The 22,868-nt window shown below is 45.7% G+C and overlaps 1 protein-coding gene across 2 annotated transcripts in view; it reads right to left on the reverse strand.

The window, feature by feature from the left end:
- Positions 1–22,868, reverse strand: part of sntb1 (syntrophin, basic 1) — a 97,384-nt gene that overhangs the window by 17,420 nt on the left and 57,096 nt on the right. For both annotated transcript variants that reach the window (XM_078397665.1, XM_078397664.1), the window contains exons 3-5: positions 9,667–9,892; positions 5,802–6,009; positions 927–1,069 (exon numbers count right to left, since the gene is read on the reverse strand). In XM_078397665.1, the coding sequence (XP_078253791.1) occupies positions 927–1,069; positions 5,802–6,009; positions 9,667–9,892 (577 nt within the window). The remainder of the gene's footprint in view (positions 1–926; positions 1,070–5,801; positions 6,010–9,666; positions 9,893–22,868) is intronic.

Genomic DNA, 22,868 nt, shown 5'->3' on the forward strand with positions numbered 1-22,868 from the left:
TTTCCATCACTACTCTACTTGTTTCGCTTACCTCACATAATTCAATATCCTTCTCCTCGGTGAATACCGAAGAAAAGAAATTGTTTAATATCTCCCCCATTTCTTCTGTCCACTCTGACTCTCTAATGGACCAATTTTATCCCTCGCTATCCTTTTGCTATTGACATATCTGTAGAACCCCTTGATTCCCCTACCCTGGTAAAAGACAGAGCTCAGCTGTAGCTCAGGCCCTTGAGTCCTGACAACCTTTCCGTAAATGTTCTCAGCACACTTTCCAGCTTAACAACATTGTAAATCTTCCCTGCTTAACAACATCAAGCTTGACAAGCAGTACTGTGAAATACAGAAATGGGTGCACACTCACGACTTTTAAGAGGTTTTTAGATAGGCACATGGATATACAGGGAATGCAGGGATATGGAACAGGTAGCAGCAAGGAGAGTAGTTTAACTCAACATCATGTGGCACCAAAATTGTGGGCTGAAGGGCCTGTTCCTGTGCTGTACTCTTCTATGTTCTATGAGTTCCAATTGAGTCCTGCGCTGCTGTGCGGGGATGGAGGCAATCAGCAGCTGCAGAATAACAGAGGCTTCCTCATGTAGCACACAGTGAACGGGAGAGATGCCAAAACATGGAACCAGCTGCTAGAAGAAGTAGTTGAGGCAGGTACAATAACAACATTTAAAAGATATTTGGACAGGCACAAGATAGGAAAAGTTTAGAAGGTTATAAGCCAAAAGTAGATAAATGAGACTAGCTTGGATGGAGTATCATGGTTGGCATGGATGAGTTGGACTGAAGGGCCTGTTTCCATATTCTCTGACTATGAACTGCAATCGGCCTGCTCAGTTAAAAGTTAAAGTTACCGGTTTCGTGAAGGGAAAGCAACGTTTCCGTAATCACCTCCACAGAATCCACCCTCTTACCTGGTGGCGAGCAGTGGGTAAGTGTGAGCTGGACTAAGCCAGGCCTCCTTCAAGCGAGGCATGCTGGGATAGAGGAGCATGTCCTTCTCGGTGAGCACCACCAGCACTGGCTTCCAGGGCTTCTTGTCAGCCTCCGTCATTGGCTGCAGAGAGAGGGAGAACAATCAGACCAAACCACTGGCATCATGGTCAGCAAAGACATTGTGGGCTGAAGGGCCGCCCGTTCCGATGCCGTTCAACGCTGTCCCAACCTTGCTTAGATAACATCAGCTTGCGTTTGTTTGAAACATTTATCAAGGGAGAAATGTGGTGGGTGTGGTCACCATATTCTGCCCTGGCTTCTTGAATCAGAGAAAGATCCAAGCCCACTTACCATGACTTGAGAGATATGTAAATTGATCCATGCATTGGGGTGAAGTCTCATCAGATGGATGGACAGTGGGAATTTTGCAAGTATGACATGGGTCAAAGGACAGCAACAGGAAAAACATCATTAGTTTAGTGTATTTTCATGTGTACAGTGAAAAGCATTTTTATTGCGAACTATCCAGTTGGCAGAAAGACTATACATGATTACAATTGAGCCGTCCAGCATGTACAGATACAGGATAAAGGGAATAATAGTGCAAGTTAAAGTCCAGTAAAGTCCGATTATAGATAGTCAGAGAGGGTCTCCAATGTGGTAAATGGTAGCTCAGGACCGCTCTCTAGTATTGATAGGATGGTTCAATTTGTCTCACTTTATCTTCTCAATTGATCAAACTAATAATATGACACTGGGACTATTGGTGATTTAAGAGCATGTCCTAGGAGTTGACACTGTTGGGAATATTCTGTGCTGTTCAGAAGGTTCTTCTATCCATCTCCTGTAATCTCCATGTTAATTTATTTTGTCTGCCCAATAAAAAAAGCATGTTTATTTATACAAAATGCTGGAGTAACTCAGGGGGTCAGGCAGCATCTCTGAAGAAAAGGAATAGATGATGTTTCGGGTCAAGGCTCACTTTTTCAGACCTTGTCTGAAGCAGGGTCTCGACCCGAAACGCCACCTATTCCTTCTCTCTAAAGATGCTGCCTGATTCGCTGAGTTATCCAGCATTTTGTGTCTACCTTCGGTGTAAACCAGCATCTACAGTTCCTTTCTATACCTTTTTATTTAAATGTTTTCCCATAGTCCGTGCTTTCTGTTTGCACCATCCCTCTCTCCATTCCTCACCCCCTTCTCACTTCCACCAAATGTCTGGAACTTGGGACGTAGCATATCCAGGGAGGTTTCCAGTCTCCCTCCTGTTGCCCTTCTGGAAAGGGACCATGGTGGTGTAGATGACCAAGAGTCTGTACGGAGTTTGTACGTTCTCCCCGTGACCTGCGTGGGTTTTCGGCGAGATCTTCGGTTTCCTCCCACACTCCAAAGGTGTACAGGTATGTAGGTTAATTGGCTTCGTAAATGTAAAAATTGTCCCGCGTGGGTATAGGATAGTGTTAATGTGCGGGGATCGCTGGTTGGCGTAGACCCGGTGGGCCGAAAGGGCCTGTTTCCATGCTGTATCTCCAAACTAAACTAAACTAAACAACTACTAATATCTCAACAGGCAACCAGTTATTTGTGGCCATAATATAATACCAGCTGGGCAGGCACACTGATTTAAGGCTACGCCTTTCAATGGGATACCTCTGTAGCCAACCCACAATTACAGAGCATAGAGACAGCGGAGTCGCCAGACATCAGTGAGTGCTCACTCATCAAGGCTCCACTGAATTAAAGGACCCTTCTCATAACTGGTGATTAATTGCAAGACACTTCGAAAAAGGACAATTTGACAAAATGCAGACAAGAACAAATTTATAGCTTGTGAAGCCCAGAATGAAAGGTTCCCACTCCTGGGGAAGAGTCTGACTTGACAGGAAGTCACATTGGTGAAGTCAGCACAAATAAATTGTGGCATTCCATATTTTACAGTGCAAAGCTATTTGCAGTATGGGGAAATTAGTTCTCGATGAACTCTGTGCTTGGTCCACTGATCAGTGCTCGAGCCCCCGTCTCTCGATGGTGTAATTTCCAGGCTAACTTGCCTCACCTATAATGATCTAATAAGTCAGAGTGGTGTTGGCATAATTAGAAGCCAGGCACAGTGCTTCTGTTGGGCTTTTAACGTAACTGCCTGGAATGTAGAAAAGGTTGCAGTGTTAGTTACAGAGACCGGGCAAACCTGTCTCTGGAAGTAATTTTTGGATGTATTGATCTGTAAATCTTTATTGAAAAATAAAGAGGTATCATATCATATCATATCATATATATACAGCGCGGAAACAGGCCTTTTCGGCCCACCAAGTCCGCGCCGCCCAGCGATCCCCGCACATTAACACTATCCTACGCACACTAGGGACAATTTTTTACATTTTACCCAGTCAAATTAACCTACATACCTGTACGTCTTTGGACGTACCTGTCATACAATCAGACAGTGCACAAGTCCATTTGGCTCATTGCCAGCTCTATGAAGGCATTTGTATGTTTATGGCCTTGATTTTGGACTCCCTTCCACAAATATCACATTCAGTATTAAGAAGGGTTTATTCTGCTGCTTTGACAAAGCAGACCCCAGAGCCCAATGGAGCCCACATCAGAAGTAAACAAGAGTAGCGATCAGCCACCGTGAGCTGCAGGAAAACACATACATCAGCAGTTTCCAGTCACGCTTTGCAAGGGCATTAACCTCCCAGAAAAAATAAAGAGGAATTAACTTGCTCTTGTTGCTAAGGTTCTATTGAAAATCAGCACAAAAGCAGAAGTGTATTTTACTTTAAAACTCAGAATCTGTCTAAATGCTTTATTTGACCTGACAAAGCCTTTAAGTCCATCAATCATGAAGTGCTATGACTGTCCTCACATATTGGTTTCCATCCAATGTCTGTTTCATGTAAGCCATTCTCTTCATCTATAGGGCTAAAGCAGACCCAAGTCACAACGGGCTTAGAGTCATACAGTGTGGCCTTGAGTCATACAGATCTGGGTGTCCTTGTTCATCAGTCACTGAAAATAAGCATGCACGTACTGCAGGCAGTGAAGAAAGCTAATGGCATGTTGGCCATTGCGAGAGGATTTGAGTTTAGGAGCAAGGAGTTTTACTGCAGTTGTACAGGGACTGCACCTGGAGTATTGTATGCAGTTTTGGTCTCCTAATTTGAGGAAGGACATTCTTGCTATTGAGAGTGTGAAGTGTAGGTTCACCAGGTTAATTCCCGGGATGGCGGTACTGACATATGATGAAAGAATGGGTCAACTGGGCTTGTGTTCACTGGAATTTAGAAGGATGAGAGGGGATCTTATAGAAACATATAAAATTCTTAAGGGATCGGACAGGCTAGATGCAGGAAAAAATGTTTCCCATGTTGGGGGAGTCCAGAAGCAGGGGTCACAGGTTAAGAATAAGGTAGGCCATTTAGGACTGAGATGAGGAAAAACTATTTCACCCAGAGAGTTGTGAATCTGTGGAATTTTCTGCCACAGAAGGCAATGGAGGCCAATTCACTGAATGTTTTCAAGAGAGAGTTAGATTTAGCTCTTAGGGCTAACAAAATCAAGGGATATGGGGAAAAAGCAGGAACGGGGTACTGATTTTGGATGATCAACCATGATCTATTGAATGGCGGTGCTGGCTTGAAGGGCCGAATGGCCTACACCTGCACCTATTCTCTATGTTTCAAGATAAGCCATGTTCATCTTGAAAAGGTCAATTTACCACATGGCTTTGGGATGCGGGAGGAAACCGGAGCACCCAGAGGAAATCCACATAGTCACAGGGAGTGGAAACTCAAAACAGATATCTCCCAAGGTCAGGATTGAGCTCGCATCTCTGGCGCTGTGAAGGCAGCAGGTCTACCAGCTGCGTCACTGTGCCGCCCTGTTGGACCAGGGGAAATGGTTAACTTTAGTTTTCATCTAGTTTAGTTTATTGCCACGTGTAGCGAGGTACAGTGAAAAGCTTTTTTATTTGTTGCATGCTATCCAGACAGCGGAATGACTATACCTGATTACAATCACGCATTCCCCAGTGTACAGATACAGGATAAAGGGGATACCATTTAGTGCAAGATAAAGTCCAGTAAAGTCCGATTAAAGATGGTGCAGGTTACAGGAGGTTGTAGTTCCTGTCCCACAAACTAACCAGCTCGAACCAACCTCTACAGATATGCCCTGGAAAGGATGTTATCGGGGTGCATCACAGTATGGTTCGGGACCATGGACCGATTAGCAAGAGCTGGAAACACCCGAGGCAGCACAGTGGCACTGCAGTTAGTGTCGCCGCCTCACCTCTCCAGCGCCCCCAGTTCCATCCCCAGTGCTGTCCGTGTGGAGTTTGCACGTTCTCCCTGTGACTGCGTGGATTTGCCTGGGTGCTCTGGTTTCCTCCCATTTCCTGGTTGGTTACTTGGCCCCAATGCAACACTGCTGGACATGGTGGTTAATGGCTGTATAAACGCATGTGGGAGAGGTTTGCTTGCAGGAGAATAAGTGGGCTGATGGAAATGCTCCAAGACACAGATTAGATGGGCTGAATGATACAGTGAAATACGAAAAATATGATCGCACACTGCCTTTAAACCTACATGTTATCTTTAAAATATGATGGTCAAAATCTGGATGTTAATGGCAGAGGAACAGCTTCTTAAATTGCTTGTGCAGCTTGTAAGCCAATCCAACAAGCTGTGCGTAGAGATTCCGGTGAGGAAATAGCTCATGTGGCAGAGACTATAACCTCCTGTAACCTCCAGCTTTTTCACGCTGTTCCCATTGTCAGAACAGGATCTCCATTTCCCCAAGTCCCACTGCAGAACATCCAATGATGAAACAACAACCTTGCTTGGCCTTACCTTTTCCGCAAGCCAGCCCATGTGACAAATCTCTCGACACCCAGCTATCCCCGTTCTGTCTAGTTGATCCTTGACCTCTGATATGACGTTGGGTGTCAAGCTATTAACATTGGCCTGAATGGTATTGAACCAGGCTTGAGCTGTAGAGGTATCCTTACATCTCAGGACCACCGTATGCTTGCAGTCAGGGGAATGTAATTCAAACTGCCTAAAGGAAGCAAGTTAAAACATTGGTAATCAGAGACATCGTTTACAGACATTGGTTTGCGAGTAACTATGGGTCAAACTCTCGTGACCTGAGGGAGTAAGGAATTCTAGGTGCAGCATTTCTAGTTTCTGTGATGGATTCTCCTCGTCTTCCACCTTGTTTCTCTAGACTTCACCATAGAAAGCCTATAGAAAGGGTTGCACCACAACTTGGTTTCGGAACAGCTCTGCCCAAGAGGTCAAGAAATTGCAGAAAATTGTAGATCTATCACATATCAGACTTTCCATCATTGACTTTATCTGCACTTCACACTTCCTCTGCCAACACGCAACCAACATAATCAAAGACTTGTCATACCCCAGTCATTCCTTCTTTTTCCTGCACACTTCTGGCAAAAGATACCGAAGTTTGAAAGCATGCACCACCAGACTCAGGAACAGCTCTTTCCCTTCATTTATCAGGTTTCAGAACAATCCTGCCATCAACTAGGACTCTGTCTGATTCACCTCTACTACATTGCGAACATTGGACTTTGTGGAACTGATGCACTACAATGCTGAAAACTACATTTTGCACTTTGTACCGTACCATTTGCTCTATCTACTGTACTTGAGTATGACTGATTGTATTTTTGCATAATAGTATCTGATCTGATAACATACAAAACACCCCCACCCCACGTGTGACCTTAAAACTATGCCCTCTAGTCTTACAAAATTTTCACCCTGGGAACAAAGGTCCTGCCTGTCTACCTTAGCAATGCCCTTGGAAGAAATTACAAGCCCCTCATTGTCAGTACTGCACTGGGGTATTGACCGCGATTTCATGGTGAAATCACCAGTCTTGGATTTGAACCTGCAACTTGTCTATAGAGGCAAGAGTGTTGTCCACATTGAGCAGCAGCAGCAGCCCGTCCTGCACTTGAGCAACTACACCCTATTGCTAACAAGGTCATTACACTGTCACGCATTTCACTGTTGAGTTTGGGCTGAAACATAGGCAAAGAGCAGCATTCATGATTCCCAGGCTGCAGATATGGAAGTGCAGATGCTGGACACTCGTGAATAAATATTACTAGAGACCCTGACCCGCTGACTGATCTAACATCTTCTGGTTTTATTGCAAATGTGGAAGACTTATTTTGGGTCTGGGAGTATATATCTGTGCACGAGTTCAACCTGTGTGGCATTGGCGGTATTTCCTGGAGGCTCAGACTAAAATACTCAGACATCAGAACGCCTTCCTGAAATTTCAAACCCTTGTGCTATACACATACTGGAAACCACAGCTTCCTGAGGATGGCTCTTTAACATGAGCAGTACATATGCCAGGGGCTACACTGCAAATTAATAAGTAACAATGTCAGGATGAGTAATGTACTTTCTCCTCAGAATGCCATTTGGCCCACTGAATCCCTGCTAGCTCTACATAAGAGCAACCTACTCCATTCAAAGTCCTGTGGTCAAAATACTGCCAGCACTTACAAGCCATCATTGTATGCCCTCCTTATGAATGATCCATATAACATCAACATCGAGCAAAGAGTTTTAAAGTTGGCCAAAGGCTAAATTCTAACCTGGGCATGAATAAATTCAGCTAGGGGTGCCAACTATCACACACCCAAATACTGGACAAGGTGACGTCACCTCACCCAGCCACGTGCTCCCACTCCACCAATGACGGCCGCCCGGGTCGGGAGGCGGGTTGCCACGCAACCTCCGTTAGGTAGCGCCCGGGCCTCCGGACCTAGACTGTCCGGACCTAAAATGTCGGAAACCTAGAGTGTCGGGACTTAAACTGTCAGCGTCGGGGCCTACAGCGCCCCCCGGGCCTAATACGGAACAAGGACAGTCCGTGCGGGACAAACCAATTCAGCCCAAAATACGGGATGTCCTAGCTAATACGGGACAGTTGGCAACCCTAATACCTGCCCAGTTCCACAATTTGGGTTCTCAAGAGCGAGCAAAGGCAAAAAAGACGAGTTTAGATGCCTCTTGGTGACCATGGATGAGTAGGGCCAAAGGACCTGCTTTGGTGCGATATTACTCTAACGCCCATCAGAAGAAATGGGAGTCTCATGCAATTTAAAGATCTGCATTCGGACGTGAGGGCTGGGAATTAGCACTGTGCTGAAGTCTGGGGGATAAACCTTTGGGAACAGCACTGGAAAGGGGGATAAACCTTTGGGAACAGCACTGGAAAGGGGGATAAATCTTTGGGAACAGCACTGGAAAGGGGGATAAATCTTTGGGAACGGCACTGGAAAGGGGGCAGGTAAGCAGGATAGGGAGAAAGTGGAACCCAGTAGAAGGAAACGGACAGGATGGAGAGGAGGGAGAAAGGGGAAGGGAATAAGGGGGAGAAGCAGGGGATGGGGACAGGGAGGGGGGGAGGCAAGGAGGAGGAAAGAATGAAAAAGAGATTCAACGGAGAATGTGAGTGGAAGAAAGGAGAATGGGATGTCAGAAAACTCAAGAGTAAAGCAGAATGCTGAAGAACAGGGGGAACCGGTTTGGGGAGAAAGAGGGTCAGAAGGCAAAGAAAAAAATAATGTGTATTTATACAGCATCTTACACAACCTGAGGCCATCCCAAAGTGAACCAATTAGTCCTTGTTGCAAGGTAGGAAAGGTGGCAGAAATAAATGTACAAAGATGTTATGTAGGACTGGAGGGCTTGAGTTATAAGGAGAGGCTGGATAGGCTGCGACTTTTTCCCTTGGAACATAGAAATGCACCAAGTTTGCTTAAAATGTCCTGCCAGAAACAGCAATGAGATAAATGACCTGTTAACTGTTTCTTGTTTGAGAGATAAACTAACCAAACACCAAAGAGAAAGTCCCTGAAATTGTGCTGTGGCATTACTCACTTCCACTTGACAGAGCAGACAGGGTTTTGGTCTAATCTTTCTACAGTGGTGGAGAGTCAATGAGCTTTCAGTTCCATTTCTGTTCCTCTGCACTCTGATGCAGTCATTCTCAATAATCCAGAGCTCTCTAAACACAACGAAGAGTGGAGAGGATGTTTCCACTAGTGGGAGAGTCTCGGACCAGAGGCCACAGCCTCACAATAAAAAGATGTTCCTTTAGAAAGGAGATGATGGGGAATTTAGTCAGGTGGTGAATGTGTGGAATTCATTGCCACAGAGGGCTATGGAGGCCATCAATGGATATTTTAACGGTGGAGATTGACAGATTCTTGATTAGTACGAGTGTCAAGAGTTATGGGGAGAAGGCAGGAAAATGGGGTTGAGAGGGGATGATAGATCAGACATGATTGACTGGCGGAATACTTAATGGGCCGAATAGCCTAATTCTGCTCCTTTAACATGAACCTATGTACTTAACTAAAGAACACTCCCAGCGCTGTTCCTGTGAGCATAAGTACATTTATTCATGAACAATTTAAGCCGCATCTCAACTAGTTTAGAATGAGTTTAATCATCATAAGTATAAAGAATAAACTTTATTCTGTCTTAAAACTGTTACAATTTGTTTTGTTGGGTTGTTGTTGTTTAAATTAATACTGACTAGCTAATTAAATTATTGCATCGTATGGGAGGCGCATTCCCAATCTCGTTGTACCCCTGTACAATGACAATAAAGATATATTGTATTGTATTGTATTGTATGATGATACATCGGGAGGGTGGAGATTACCTGTTCTCTGGATCTGGGACAGTGAGGCCTCGGGTGACGTAACACATCTTTAGCGGGATGCTCCTCTTGTCCTTGGACTCGATGCGCAGGGAGAACGGTGGGGTGGAGGGCGACTCAGAGGCAGTGGAACCAAGCCTGGGTGACTCTGGCGGGAGGGTTTCCCATCCAATTTCCGAAACTGGAGAGGTCTTCCTGATGTATGGAGTCGCCTCTCTCATGTACTTCACTGGAAGGGTAAAAAGACAAACGTTGGGTGAGCCCCTGTTCCCAAATCCCACACCAAGCCCAATGCTATTTGCCGCAATGACCAAATCTCAGAGAATCTCTCTCAAAACAAAATGTCACTGAAGCATGGAGTTGGTCACAGCAACCGTTGGCTTTTGTCTTTAATGAGAAGCCCAAGAACTGATCTCTCATAATGTAAATCACTGCAGCAACAATAACTTGCATTGAGAACGAGTACTTTACTGTAGCAAGTCATCCCAAGGCATGTCACAGGAGCATTACTGGACATGTCATCTGTATTCACCAAGGGGATGGACATGGAGGATAGTGAGTTCAGGGAGGGGACTGCGGATCATCTGGACCAGCTCAGTGTTAAGAAGGAGGCACAAGGAGCTGCAGTTGCTGGTTTAAAAAAACCAAAACAAAGTGCTGGAGTAACTCAATGGGACAGGCAGGACATGGACAGGTGACGTTTCAGGGCCCTTTTCAAGACTGATTGTAGAATCAGTAGGAGAGGGAAACCTGGAGCACAGGGGGGGTCGGAGGTCAAAGTCAGACAAATGATAGATTGATACAGGTGAGGGAGGGGTTTGGTTGGCCGATGTTTGGACAAAGACCAGAGATGAAAAGGAGACAAAAGGCTGTGAGATAATGAGAGAATGAGGAGCTTTTATATGTCCTGGGATACATACAGATTGATAAATATCCAGGGCCAGATGAGATCTAACCCAGGCTGCTACAGGAAGAAAGGCAGGTGATAACTGTGACCCCCAATAGATTTGTTTTGCTTCTTCATTAGCCACAAGTGAGGTGTCAGAAGATTGGAGGACAGCTGATGTTTTTCTTCCATTTAAAAGCAACAGGGATAAGCCAGGTAACTACAGGCTGATGTTTTTCTTCTATTTAAAAGCAACAGGGATAATAAGCCAGGTAACTACAGGCTGATGAGCCTTACAGCAGTGGTAGGGAAATTACTGGAAATAATCCTACAGTTTAGGATCTATGCACACTCGAAGGGGCAGGGCTGATCAGGAATAGTCAGCGTGGCTTTGTGCAGGGAAATCCTGCCTCACTAATTTGATTGAGCTTTTTGGGGAGGCAACTGCAAAGACTGATGAAGGCAGGGCGGTAGATGTTTTCTGTACGGACTTGAATAAGGCTGCTCCAGAAGGTTGCAGCACATGAGATCCAAGGTGAGCTGGCTAATTAGATCCAAGGCTGTTTTTTTCTATAGGAGGCAGAGGGGAAGCAATGGAACGATGCCTTTCTGATCGGAAGCCAATGATCAATGGTGTTCCACAGGGATCGGTGCTGGGTCCCTTGTAGTTTGCGATATAAGATGAAAGATGATTGATTTGCAGATAACATGAAAGTAGGAGGTGTTGTGGATAGCAATGCAGGTTGTCTAAAGCATCAGCAGAATATAGATCAGTTGGAAATTTGGATGGAATATAATGCAAGGTGAAGCATTTTGAGAAGTCAAATAGTGGCAGGATATTAACACTAAATGGTAAGGTGCTAAATAATATTGATGAAAAGAGGGACCTTGCGGTTCAAGTCTGTAGTACCATGTAAGTGGCAGATTGATGGGATTATAAATAAGGCACATGATATTGGTCGGGCATAGAATATACAAGTGGGATGTTACATTGCCACTTTACCAACACCGATTAGCTTGCACTCAGAATATTCTGTACAGCTCTGGTCGCCAGGCAGTAGGGAGGATGCAGTTCCATTGGAGAGAGTGCAGAGAAGATTCACCAGGATATTGTCTGGATTGAAGGACTTTAAGTACAGGGAGAGATTGCTAGTCAGGGTTTGTTTTTCATGGAGTGAAGGAGGGTGACCTCTTGAAGGTATATAAAATTATAAGAGGCGGAGATTGGGTAGATATTCTAGGTAATGGAATCAAAAACAAGAGGGCACAGGTCTAAGGTGAGAGGAAGCAGATTTAAAGAGAATTTGTTTCTTCAACACAGCGAGTTATTGACATCTTGAATGCACTGCCAGAGGAAGCGGTGGTCTCAGATACAGTCACTATGTTGAAGAATCATTTAGACAAACACTTAAGTAGCCAAGACATGGTCCTAAAGCAGGCAAATGATATTAGTGTAGATGTGTGGAAAGGTTGGCATGAAGTTGGTGGACCAGAGGACTATAAACAGACTTCAGGAGATACAAGGGAAGGAGAGAGAGGTGGCAAAGTTAGGGAGAGTACTGCAAAGCTTAGGCCGAGGTAACAAAAGGCACATCAGTCAGAGATGGAACGATTAAAGTTAGATATGGTCTCGAGATCAAGATTGGAGGAGCATAGAGCTCCAGTAGCATTGGGTCAGCAAACATAGGTAACATTAGGACATAAGGCAATGGGAGCAGGAGTAGGTCACTCCGTTCCTCTAAAATATCCCACCACTCAATATGACCATGATCGATTTGTCCCTGTCTCATCCCCTCTGCTGCACCAGGTTGCCATAACCTAATTTTCCTAATCTTTCAAACATTTAACTATTTTCTTTGAATACCTCAATTAATTAACCTCTGGGGTAGAGAATTCCAGAGATTCACCATCCTCTGCAAGAAGTTCCTACACCCCAGTGTTTTAAACAAGCTATATTGTGCATCATATTTTTTTTTACAATACCTTGATGGACTTTTACACACAGTGTGATTTGCCTGGACAGCACGCAAACAAAGCTTTTCACATGATCTCAGTCCATGGAACAATAATAGACCAACTACAATTCCCATGGTGCTTCACAATCCCATCTTTGAATAGACTTTGGTTCACATGGAGATATCAGGAGGCAGTCCAAAGCTCTATCGTGTACGGACTGAGGATTGTCTCTGAGGCGGAGAGAGGGGCAGGAGACATCTTGGGAGGGAATTCCAGAGCTCAGGACCTGGACAGGGGTGGCGATGGCAGAGAGATGGGATTCACAAACGAGAGAGTGAAATTGGATGAGCGGGGGAGGGGGAGGGGGGGGGGTGTCGTAGGGATGCAGGAGAATTGCAGACATTTGCTCTACCTTCTCCTGATGTGTGATTAAAAAGGCGAAAAAAGTGTTTCTTCATGTTATTCCTAGCTGGTTTCCAGCCATTATATTTTCATTACAGTTAGGCATTGAAGTCTCTCCTTTCATCGCCAGCTGATCTCCGATTTGCTGGTGAACTGCATCAGTGTCTGCCTGCGTGTTGTATCTGCCTTTGAAGCTCGTACTTGGGCTGCCGTGGACAGGAAAGGAGGAGGTGGAAAATCCTTTCCCATCAAAGCCAAGCCTGTGGCAGGCAGCGACAGATCAAAGCTGCAGCATCGCACTTAGTGACAGAGTTTCGGCCACCCTCGCTTCCTCCCCAGTTGCTGACTCAGGCAGAGGTGCATTTCCAGCGACGCTCTCTGCACTAACATGTTTGCACATGTGCTGCATGCACATATGCATGCATGTGACACACATGTGCACATTACCACACGCACACACACCACATAGCCACACAACCTGCGATACATACTGTGACTGAAAAACTCTAGTTAATCTACTGATACACATTAAAATGGAGATTCCACCCCAATCCTTGCTCTGTAGAACACACGACCCCCTCTCATCCCCGCAAGCTAAGAGTGAGAAGAATACCTTTTAAACTTTAGTTTTTTTTAGCACAACCTTTAAACTTTGGTGTTCCATTGAAACTGAACTCCGCAAAGAGCTTACAGAGTGACCTTGGGTCATTATAATGTTTCAGATACCGTCAAAACTCTCCTTTCATTACTTTTGGCTAACGACCAAACTATTGAAAGATTAGACTTGTCACACACATTGCAGTGCCGTGATGACAGGTTGTGCGAGTGGGTTATATGTTGAGCTGCAAAAGCAGTAACTACCCAAACCGTGCCCCACTGCACTTTGTTCTGCTCAGTGTATCTTTTCTTTCATATCTGCTCTGCATCCACCCCCAGAAATGTCCTGCAAAGAAAAACAATGTTTCTTCAAATCTAGCAAACCTTTTTGCGCACACTGTGAATTTTCCCACGGCAGACACAGATGCTGAGAAAATACAGGGTTCTGACATTTATCACCCGGCTTCTCTCCCTCCTTTCCACCAGTCCCTCCAATAGTTCAGCTCAGTGTTTACTTGTGAAGGTTATGAAGGCTCATTGAGAGCGATATCACAAGTTACTTCAATCAGGAGCACATCTCGAAGTACACTCGTGAGCCAACCAACAGAGGACGGGATTGCCTGTAAACCTGTCGCAGTTTGGGAAGCCTGCAGGGTTCCGTATGTGCACACCCCTCAACCTTCCACACCAGGCCACAGCTGAATACAACCACACTCCTTGCATTCACTCCTTTATATACACGTCCTCCATTCCCAAATGCACTGCCCATATTAAAACACTCCCAAACGCTCTTAAACACGCAAGCAAAAAACGCATCATGCAAACAGATATGCATAAACACACAGTGGAACAATCAAAATGAAACCTGCAGTTGCTGGAAATCTAAGAGAAAGAAAAAACAAACTGCTGGAAAGACTCAGCAGGTCAGGCAGCATCTGTGGTGAGATATGCAGTTAATGAGATCCTTCATGAGATCAGGTTCTGTTGACAAATCTTCAATATTAATTGCTTCTCTCCACAGATGCTGCCTAATCTGTTGAGCGTTTTTAGCAGTTTCTTTTTCGTTAAGAGACTGGAGGATAGGTGCATGGATATGCAAAGAATGGGGGGGGATATGGATTGTGTGAGGCTGGTAAGAGTTGGTCTTGGCATCATGCTTGGCACAGACATTGTGGGCCCGTTCAATTCTATGTACTATCATGTGTTCTATTTCACTGTGGAGTATTGCTATAAAAGTAATAGATGGTCTCCCAGCTTCATTTTGGTAAAAATATAAAATGTATTAAATGTTATTACACAGCATAAGTGGTTTATTGCGATGGTGCCAAGAGCATCTGGTTTGAGCGCTTGTTTTGAACTTTCCATTTCACTTCTGGCTTTCTGTGACGTTTATCACCTAACTAATGAGGAGTTGGGGGATTTAGCCGAGTCCAGAATTGTTGGAAGTAATCAGTTTACCTGAAAGAGGCCTGCAAGTGTAACTCGAGCAAACAGCACGTTTGCAATGAGAAATCCCAACGCAATGAGTTAAAGGTAATTGAAGCAATTGTATAGAGCCTATCCTTCCCATCGACAGCTTGTCATTTCTAAATCAATGGATTGGCAAAATCTATTGCAACTTCACGTCCCAAACCACGTCACTGCCAATGAGGTAAAGCAACCCTCGCAATAACGGACCTCTGAGTGGCAGATTTTGGTTATAATGGGCCGAGGCTCCCGTTGCACCACTCCCCCCCCTTCCCCCCCCAACTCCCTCACTTCTGCCAATGACCCAAAATGCTGGAGCCACGTGACCTGCTTCCAGGAGACAGACACAAGAAGCTGGAGTAACTCAGCGGGACAGGCAGCATCTTTGGAGGGAAGGAATGGGTGACCAAAACTGCACACAATACTCCAGATGTGGTCTCACCAAGGCACTATACAACTGCAGAAGGACTTATTTGCTCCTATACTCAAATCCTCTCATTATGAAGGCCAACATGCCATTAGCTTTCTTCACTGCCTGTTGTACCTGCACGCTTACTTCCAGTGACTGGTGTACAAGGACTCCAAGGTCTCGTTGCACTTCCCCTTTACTTAATCTGACACCATTGAGATAATAATCTGCCTCCTTATTTTTGTCACCAAAGTGGATAACCTAAAAGAGATTATTAATATAAAGAGGAGCATAGATAGGGCAAGTAGCTAGAGTCTGTTTTTCATGGTATGTGAGTCTATAATTAGAGGGCACAGATTTAACGTGACCCAGGGGAATGACTTAAAGAGAACCTGAGGGGCAGGTTTTTCCACAAAAGTGTGATGGGTGTGTGGAATAAAATGCTATTCCAGGCGGTAGAGGCAAGTACAATTGCAATATTTGAAAAGGTACATAGATAGGAAAGGTTTAGAAAGATACGGGCCAAACACAGGAAAATGGGAATTGCTTAGTTGGGCATCTTGGTCAGCATGGCCATTTTAGGCCGAAGGATCGGTTCCCATGTTGCATAACTCTATGAATCACTGTTGTCATTGATTGTGCACAGCAAGCTCCCACAATTAACAGAACGGTAACAACAGAATGAATTAGAACAAGTGTGGGCCTTGCAGTCCCACACAACCGCTGGGCCATTCAGTAAAGTCGTGGCTGACCTATCACCTCAGGACCACTTGCAACACTAACTCCACAATAAATTCTCTTAATGTACAAAAAGGTATACGGCACAGTGGCACAGCGGTAGAGTTGCTGCTTTACAGTGCCAGAGATCCGTATGCTGTCTGTACGGAGTTTGTACATTCTCCCCGTGACCGCGTGGATTTTGTGCAAGATCTTCAGTTTCCTCTCACATTCCAAAGACATACAGGTTTGCAGGTGAATTGGCTTGGTATATGTGTAAATTGTCCCCAGTGTGTGTAGGATAATGTTAATGTGCTGGGATCGCTGGTCCGTGTGGGCTCGGTGGGCTGAAGGGCCTGTTTCCGTGCTGTATCTCTAAAACTAAAAACCCTGAGAACCTGATGGAAGCAGTTGGGCAGCACCTCCTCAAAATAACGTGTAGCACTTCACCATCACCTGGGTGACGAGGCAGGAAGTCACAGCAAGGACAAAGGGGCAAGGCTTGGGCTCCCATCCCAGGAATGTGAACACATCCTTAAGCCGTGGTATCAGATTCTGTGATCAAGTGTCCTCGTTTCCGACAGGAGTTGGAAGGCTCAATGAAATATAAGCACAATCCAGTTTCGAAGCGATGAGTGAAACAAGGCTCAGATGTTTCACCCAAACCAGGGCCAGAAAACGGGGTGTGTAGAGCCAAGAATAAATGGGTTGGGGAGATCCCTTCCTCTCTGAGAAGCAAGTGGCGGCAGTGGATTTCCAATAAACCCAGGCAGGGTGCTGCCTGTGGAGAGCACTCACCCTCGAGCAGAAACCTCAGGGTTAACCCAATATTCAGTGGAAGCCACATTCAACAGCACCTTCCATAAGACCATAAGACATAGGAGCAGAATAGACCACTCAGCCCATCGAGTCTGCTCTGCCATTCGATCATGGCTGATCTATTTTCCTTCTCAAACCCATCCCCTGCCTTCTCCACGTAACCTTACTAACCAAGTACTTAGCAATCTCCGTTTTAAAAATAACCAATGACTTGGCCTCCACCGCCATCTGTGGCAATGAATTCCACAAATTCACCACCCTCTGGCTAAAGAAATTTCTCCTCATCTCCATTTTAAACTCGCACCATCCACGGAGAGGATCCATGGTCACTGACTTACCATGGGAAATGTGCACAGCAGGATCCCAAATTCACTGATAAAGAACAAAGCTTTTGTTCAAAAAGGAGACTGTTTGAAGGACAAATGAGGCCATAACACTGGGGAGCAGAACAAGAATCCAGCCATTAGTACCATCTGTAAAATGCACTGCAGTGACCCATCCTCCTAGCCCCGCCCTCACACATGACCTCTTCCAATGTCACGGCGGTCAATGGGAGGTAAATGGGAACACCACCATGGGTAAGTTCCCCTCCAAATCACCTTCCTTCCTGACATAGAAATATATGCCCATCCCTTCATCCTCACCGGGAGCTCCCTCCCCAACGGCACCTTCACAAGAGGCAAGTACACTGGTACAGCTGGTAGAACTGCTGCATCACAGCGCCAGAGATCTGGGTTTGACCCTGACCTCGGGTGCTGTCTGTGTGTGGAGTTTGCATGTTCCCTTGTGACAGTGTGGGTTTTGTCCGGGTGCTCTGGTTTCCTCCCACATTTCAAAGATGTGCAGGTTTGCAGGTTAATTGGCTTCTGTAAATTGCCCCTAGTGCACAGAAAGTGAAAGCGAGACAATTAGTATGTACAGGTGTTCGATGGTCAGTGTGGACTTAGTGGGCCAAAGGGCCTGTTTCCATGCTATACCTCTAAACTATTCAGGGGCAGTTAGGGATGGACAATAAACCCTGGAGATGCAAGTGAAGCCCAGAACTTGATTTTTAAAATTTTTTAATGCTTTAGTTTAATTTTGTTTATTTTAGAGATACAGCATGGAAACATGTGATTCCGCCCACTGAGTCCACGTCGACCATCGTTTACCCGTTCACACTAGTTCTACGTTATCCCATTTTCTCATCTACTCCCTGCGCACTAGGGACAATTTACAACAGCCAATTAACCTTTTAACCTGCATGTCTTCAGGATGTGGAAGGAAGCCAGAGGAGAACCACGTGGTCACGGGGAGGACACGCAAACCCCGTAGTCTATTTCCCTCCACAGATGCTGCCTGACCTGCTGAATTCTTCCAGCATTAAAAAAAGAATCTACTGTATAAATTTTGCTTTACACATCAGCATGGAATGGAAGGACGGTTCAAAGAGCTGAATCCTGCAGTGGTTAAATTGTGGCTTCTTATTTTATATTTTCTCACAATATACAAGGTGGCCATTCAGCCCATCAAGTCTAGGCTGCCTCTCCGTACCCGTACTTATTCCCCAGTCATCCCTTATCCTTGCAATCCTTCGAACCTATCCCCGATTCCAGTCCGATGGGACGAGGGGCGGGTGTAGTGTTGGGCATTTGTGTGAGCGCTGGTCAGCTCTGGCCAATGGTGAATTCACTGGGCAATGCCAAGAGGTGCCAGCACTCACTTCCAGCCATTAAACAAAGCTTTGTGTATCTTGCAACCCCCAACCTACCGTCATCACACTTCACACCTTGCCCTGGCTGCCTGCTGAGGGTGTCTGCTTAATGTGGAATGCAACGTACTGAAGTTACTTTTAGACATGTGCTGTAACTATTTTTAAGACCAGACCCTCAGGGTAAAACAATTCCCGGTTCCCTGTTTTCTTTTAAAAAGAAAGCATGGAATTCCATTGAAGCCATATGTGAAACCGCAACATTACAGCTTCTAAACCAACTCATTAAGTTCTCTATGGGCGACCGTTCTCTCCCTTCCTCGCATGGAATGGATTCTCTGAACAGGCCCAAAGGCAGAAACAACTTACAGTGCCCTCCATAATGTTTGGGACAAAGACCCATCATTTATTTATTTGCCTCTGTACTCCACAATTTGAGATTTGTAATAGAAAAAAAAATCAACATTATGGAGGGCACTGTAATTAACAGCAGAAAGTGCAGCAAATCCACAGCAGGTCAGTGCAATGCTCGACTCTGCTTCTCCACAGATGCTGCCTGACTTGTGGAGCTTTTTCTTGCAACCTCCATTTCCATTTCTGAAACAACATGATTGTCTGGGCCTTTATCAGAGCATGTGGTGTTCTCCTGTGGACTTAACCTGGCAGCAAGACAGGTTTGTCTTTCTGCGGTGCCTTTTGCAATCATAGGTCACCCTATAAGCATGCTTGGCCAATGAAGTATCATTGCTGTTTTAAGGCAGGAAACACACCAGACAAACATGCACAGTTTAGTTAAGTTGAGTTTATTGTCACGTGTACCAAGGTACAGTGAAAAGCTTTTGTTGCGTGCTAACCAGTCAGCAGAAAGACAATACATGATCACAATCGAGCCATCCACAGTGTACAGATGCATGATAAAATGAATAATGTGAATAATGTTTAGTGCAAGATAAAGTCCAAAGATCAAAGATAGTCTGAGGGTCTCCAATGAGGTACATAGTAGCTCCGGCCTGCTCTCTCGTTGATGGTAGGATGGTTCAGTTGCTTGATAACTGCGGGAAGAAACTGTCTCTGAATCTGGAGGTGTGTGTTTTCACACATCTATACTCTTGCCTGGTATCGCAAGCACAGCAATCTCCCATTGATTTGGTATCTCCCTGTACCATCTGTTTATAATAAATTGCTTTGTCTCATGAACTCCTGTTGATGCCTTGCGTGTCACAGTCCACTGGAGAAGCCCCAGATGGCAGCTGTTGCTGGTTAAGACATAGACGCAGGAATAGCCATCTTTGTTCTCCTGGGGACGTGGGGAAAAAAATGGTGCACCCGGGAAACTCACGCGGTCACAGGGAAAACATGCAAACTCCACACAGACAACATCGGAGCTCAGGATTGAACTGGGGTCACCGGCAGTGGCTCTACCTGCTGCGCCGCTGTGCCATCTCTTTCAATAGCTCCACACTACTTGTATGTTCACATGAAAGAGAGCTCAGTTTACATAGGAAATGGGAGCAGGAGTTGGCCGCCTGGTCTCTTCACCAGCTCCACCCTGGCTGATCTACCTCGGTGCCATTTTCCTGGACTTTCCCTGTATCCCTCCAGTTCCCTTAATGTCCAGAAATCCATCGGCGTAGGTTTTCTCCGGATGCTCCAGTTTCCTCCCGCATTCCAAAGTCGTGTAGGTTTCTAGGTTAATTGGCGTCTGTAAATCGCCCAGTGTCTAGGATGCGAAACTGAGGATTGGTGTGCGGGTGACCGTTGGTTGGCATGGACTCGGTGGGCTGGAGGGCCTGTATCCACGTTATATCTCTAAAGACTAAAAACAATGGCCATACACACTCAACAACACTACTTCTCTCCCATTGTCTCATAGATCCCATTCATATCAGCAGAGTTGAATCTTGGATTGTTGTGATGTGATGTGATTCCTGTGGTGGGGATCAGCAGAATGGGAGAAAGCTCTGTGGGTTGTCAGCTGTGGACAAGATGCTGTTATGCCTACGTCTGTGTGTGAATGGCCAATCTGTCAGTCATTATTGGTCAAGTAAGCACAGACATAAAAATGTCAGACGAGTGAGATAACGATGGATTGCTAAAGCTTGTGGAATGTAAACAGAGCATGAACAAATATTCTGAGTAGTGCATTTCCAATTACTTCAATGGTTGAAGGCAGGTGAAAGTAAGTTCAAAACTATTACTTGTGATGGGGGAGTTATCGGGAGGAGGAAAACCCGGTTAGATGGCGAGAGTGTCGGCAAGTGTATTATCAGAACATCTTTCAAAAACATGCCCAGCATGAAAAGTCACTTAAAGTCAAGGAGGCGAGGTACTTTAGCTTTATTCACTCACAAGGGCGGGTGTTGCAAAGCCAGTGTTTATTGCCCATCCTTCATTGCCCTGGAGAAGGTGGTATGAGTGACTTCTTCAAACTGTAGCAGCCCTTCTGGTTGAGGAGGGAGTTCCAAGATGCTGACCCAGTGACAATGAAGAACAGCGATATATTTCCAGGTCAGGTTTCCTAGCTGCCATCACCTGAATACTGCCGTATTTCTTGGTGGTACAGGTTGTGGGGACAGCTGTTGGAGAAGGTTAGGACAGGAGCACTCAGTGGGCTTTAGGTAGCTCCATGTAAGTTTTGGCCTACCTTGCCTATTAATGTCATATGTGCCAATTGCCATGGTTGCTGCTGTAGAGGCCACAACACTTGCGAAACATCTGCATCTGATTTTCCTGTCCCTATTCTCAGGGATGCAGACATGGGTGACATTTATATCTGGCTTTATAATGGGCAGACTGCCATGTCTTTGGCTTAATCCAGAGCAAATTCTTTCCATCCCACTTCACTTTGGGTGTGCCTGCACTTTCCTTAAATTAATCATCTTTGCTTTGCATCATCAGAGTGAGCTGTTAAACCAAGAGGAGATGTTTCAGCAAGAATATACCCAGGTGGAAGAAGGTGGCCCCAAAACCAGGAAAAGGAAGGAGAGATTCGGCGACACGAGCAGACGCTGGACAAAGGGCCGGTAGGAGAAACAGGGTGTCTTTCAAGGTCGGCTGCAGGAGGTGTTCCCGGGGTAAGAAAGCTGAAGACCCGGAGAGGAGAAGGATGGCTCGCTGGCAAACCGAATAAGGTGATGACTGCAACGGGCTTCTGTGGCCAGCTGCGCCTTGGGCTATAAAATGGTGCCAAAATCTGGCAACTATTGCATATGGAATCAGTGGGTTGTTTCTATGCATGTGGTACTTATTCGGGGATTGCCTTTATGTATGGCAATAATCCCACTGATCTACACGCAAAAAATGTATTTCACTGCAGCCGCCTTGGGAAGCCAAGTTTCAGAATGAGAGAGAGAATGGGAGGGGGGGGGGGGGTGAGTCCGAGAAGATGGCACGGTGGCGCAGCGGTAGAGTTGCTGCTTTACAGCGAATGCAGCGCCGGAGACTCAGGTTCGATCCTGACTACGGGTGCTGCACTGTAAGGAGTTTGTACGTTCTCCCCGTGACCTGCGTGGGTTTTCTCCGAGATCTTCGGTTTCCTCCCACACTCCAAAGACGTACAGGTATGTAGGTTAATTGGCCGGGTAAATGTAAAAATTGTCCCTAGTGGGTGTAGGATAGTGTTAATGTACGGGGATCACTGGGCGGCACGGACTTGGAGGGCCGAAAAGGCCTGTTTCCGGTTGTATATATATATGATATGATATGATATGGCATTGCAGAGCAACTGAGGGTCTTCATCCTCATCATGGGCTCTCCCGTTCGAGCCCAGCACCCATCTCCAGCTGAAGAGTTTACTGGAATAAACAGTAAGCCAACAGTGCCTCATGGAGACAGTCCATGGGCCAGGGATCTGGTGCAAACAGCCACAGGCTGCAGCCACTGTCTCAGTGTAAGCGCTCTCACCTCAGTCGGAGATGGGCTTACACTACGGTGCTGTAGGAAAAAAACTGCAGATGTTGGTTTAAATCGAAGGTAGACACAAAATGCTGGAGTAACTCAGAGGGTCAGGCAGCATCTCTGGAGAGACGCAAAGGGTGACATTTCGGGCCGAGACCCTTCTTCAGACTGATGTCAGGGGAGGGGGCGGCACCTACCCTTCAACAGTGCTGTTGAGTGTGCCACATTTTAGATGAGATGTTAAACCAACAACCCAAGTGCCTCCTCCTCTGGACATGAAAGATCCCACAGCACTATTTCATTCTTCCATTATGAGCAGCTTTGGGCCCCATATCTGAGGAAGGATGTACTGGTGTTGGAGAGGT

Source organism: Rhinoraja longicauda, chromosome 4, assembly GCF_053455715.1.
Source record: "Rhinoraja longicauda isolate Sanriku21f chromosome 4, sRhiLon1.1, whole genome shotgun sequence".
Classification (NCBI taxonomy): domain Eukaryota; kingdom Metazoa; phylum Chordata; class Chondrichthyes; order Rajiformes; family Arhynchobatidae; genus Rhinoraja; species Rhinoraja longicauda.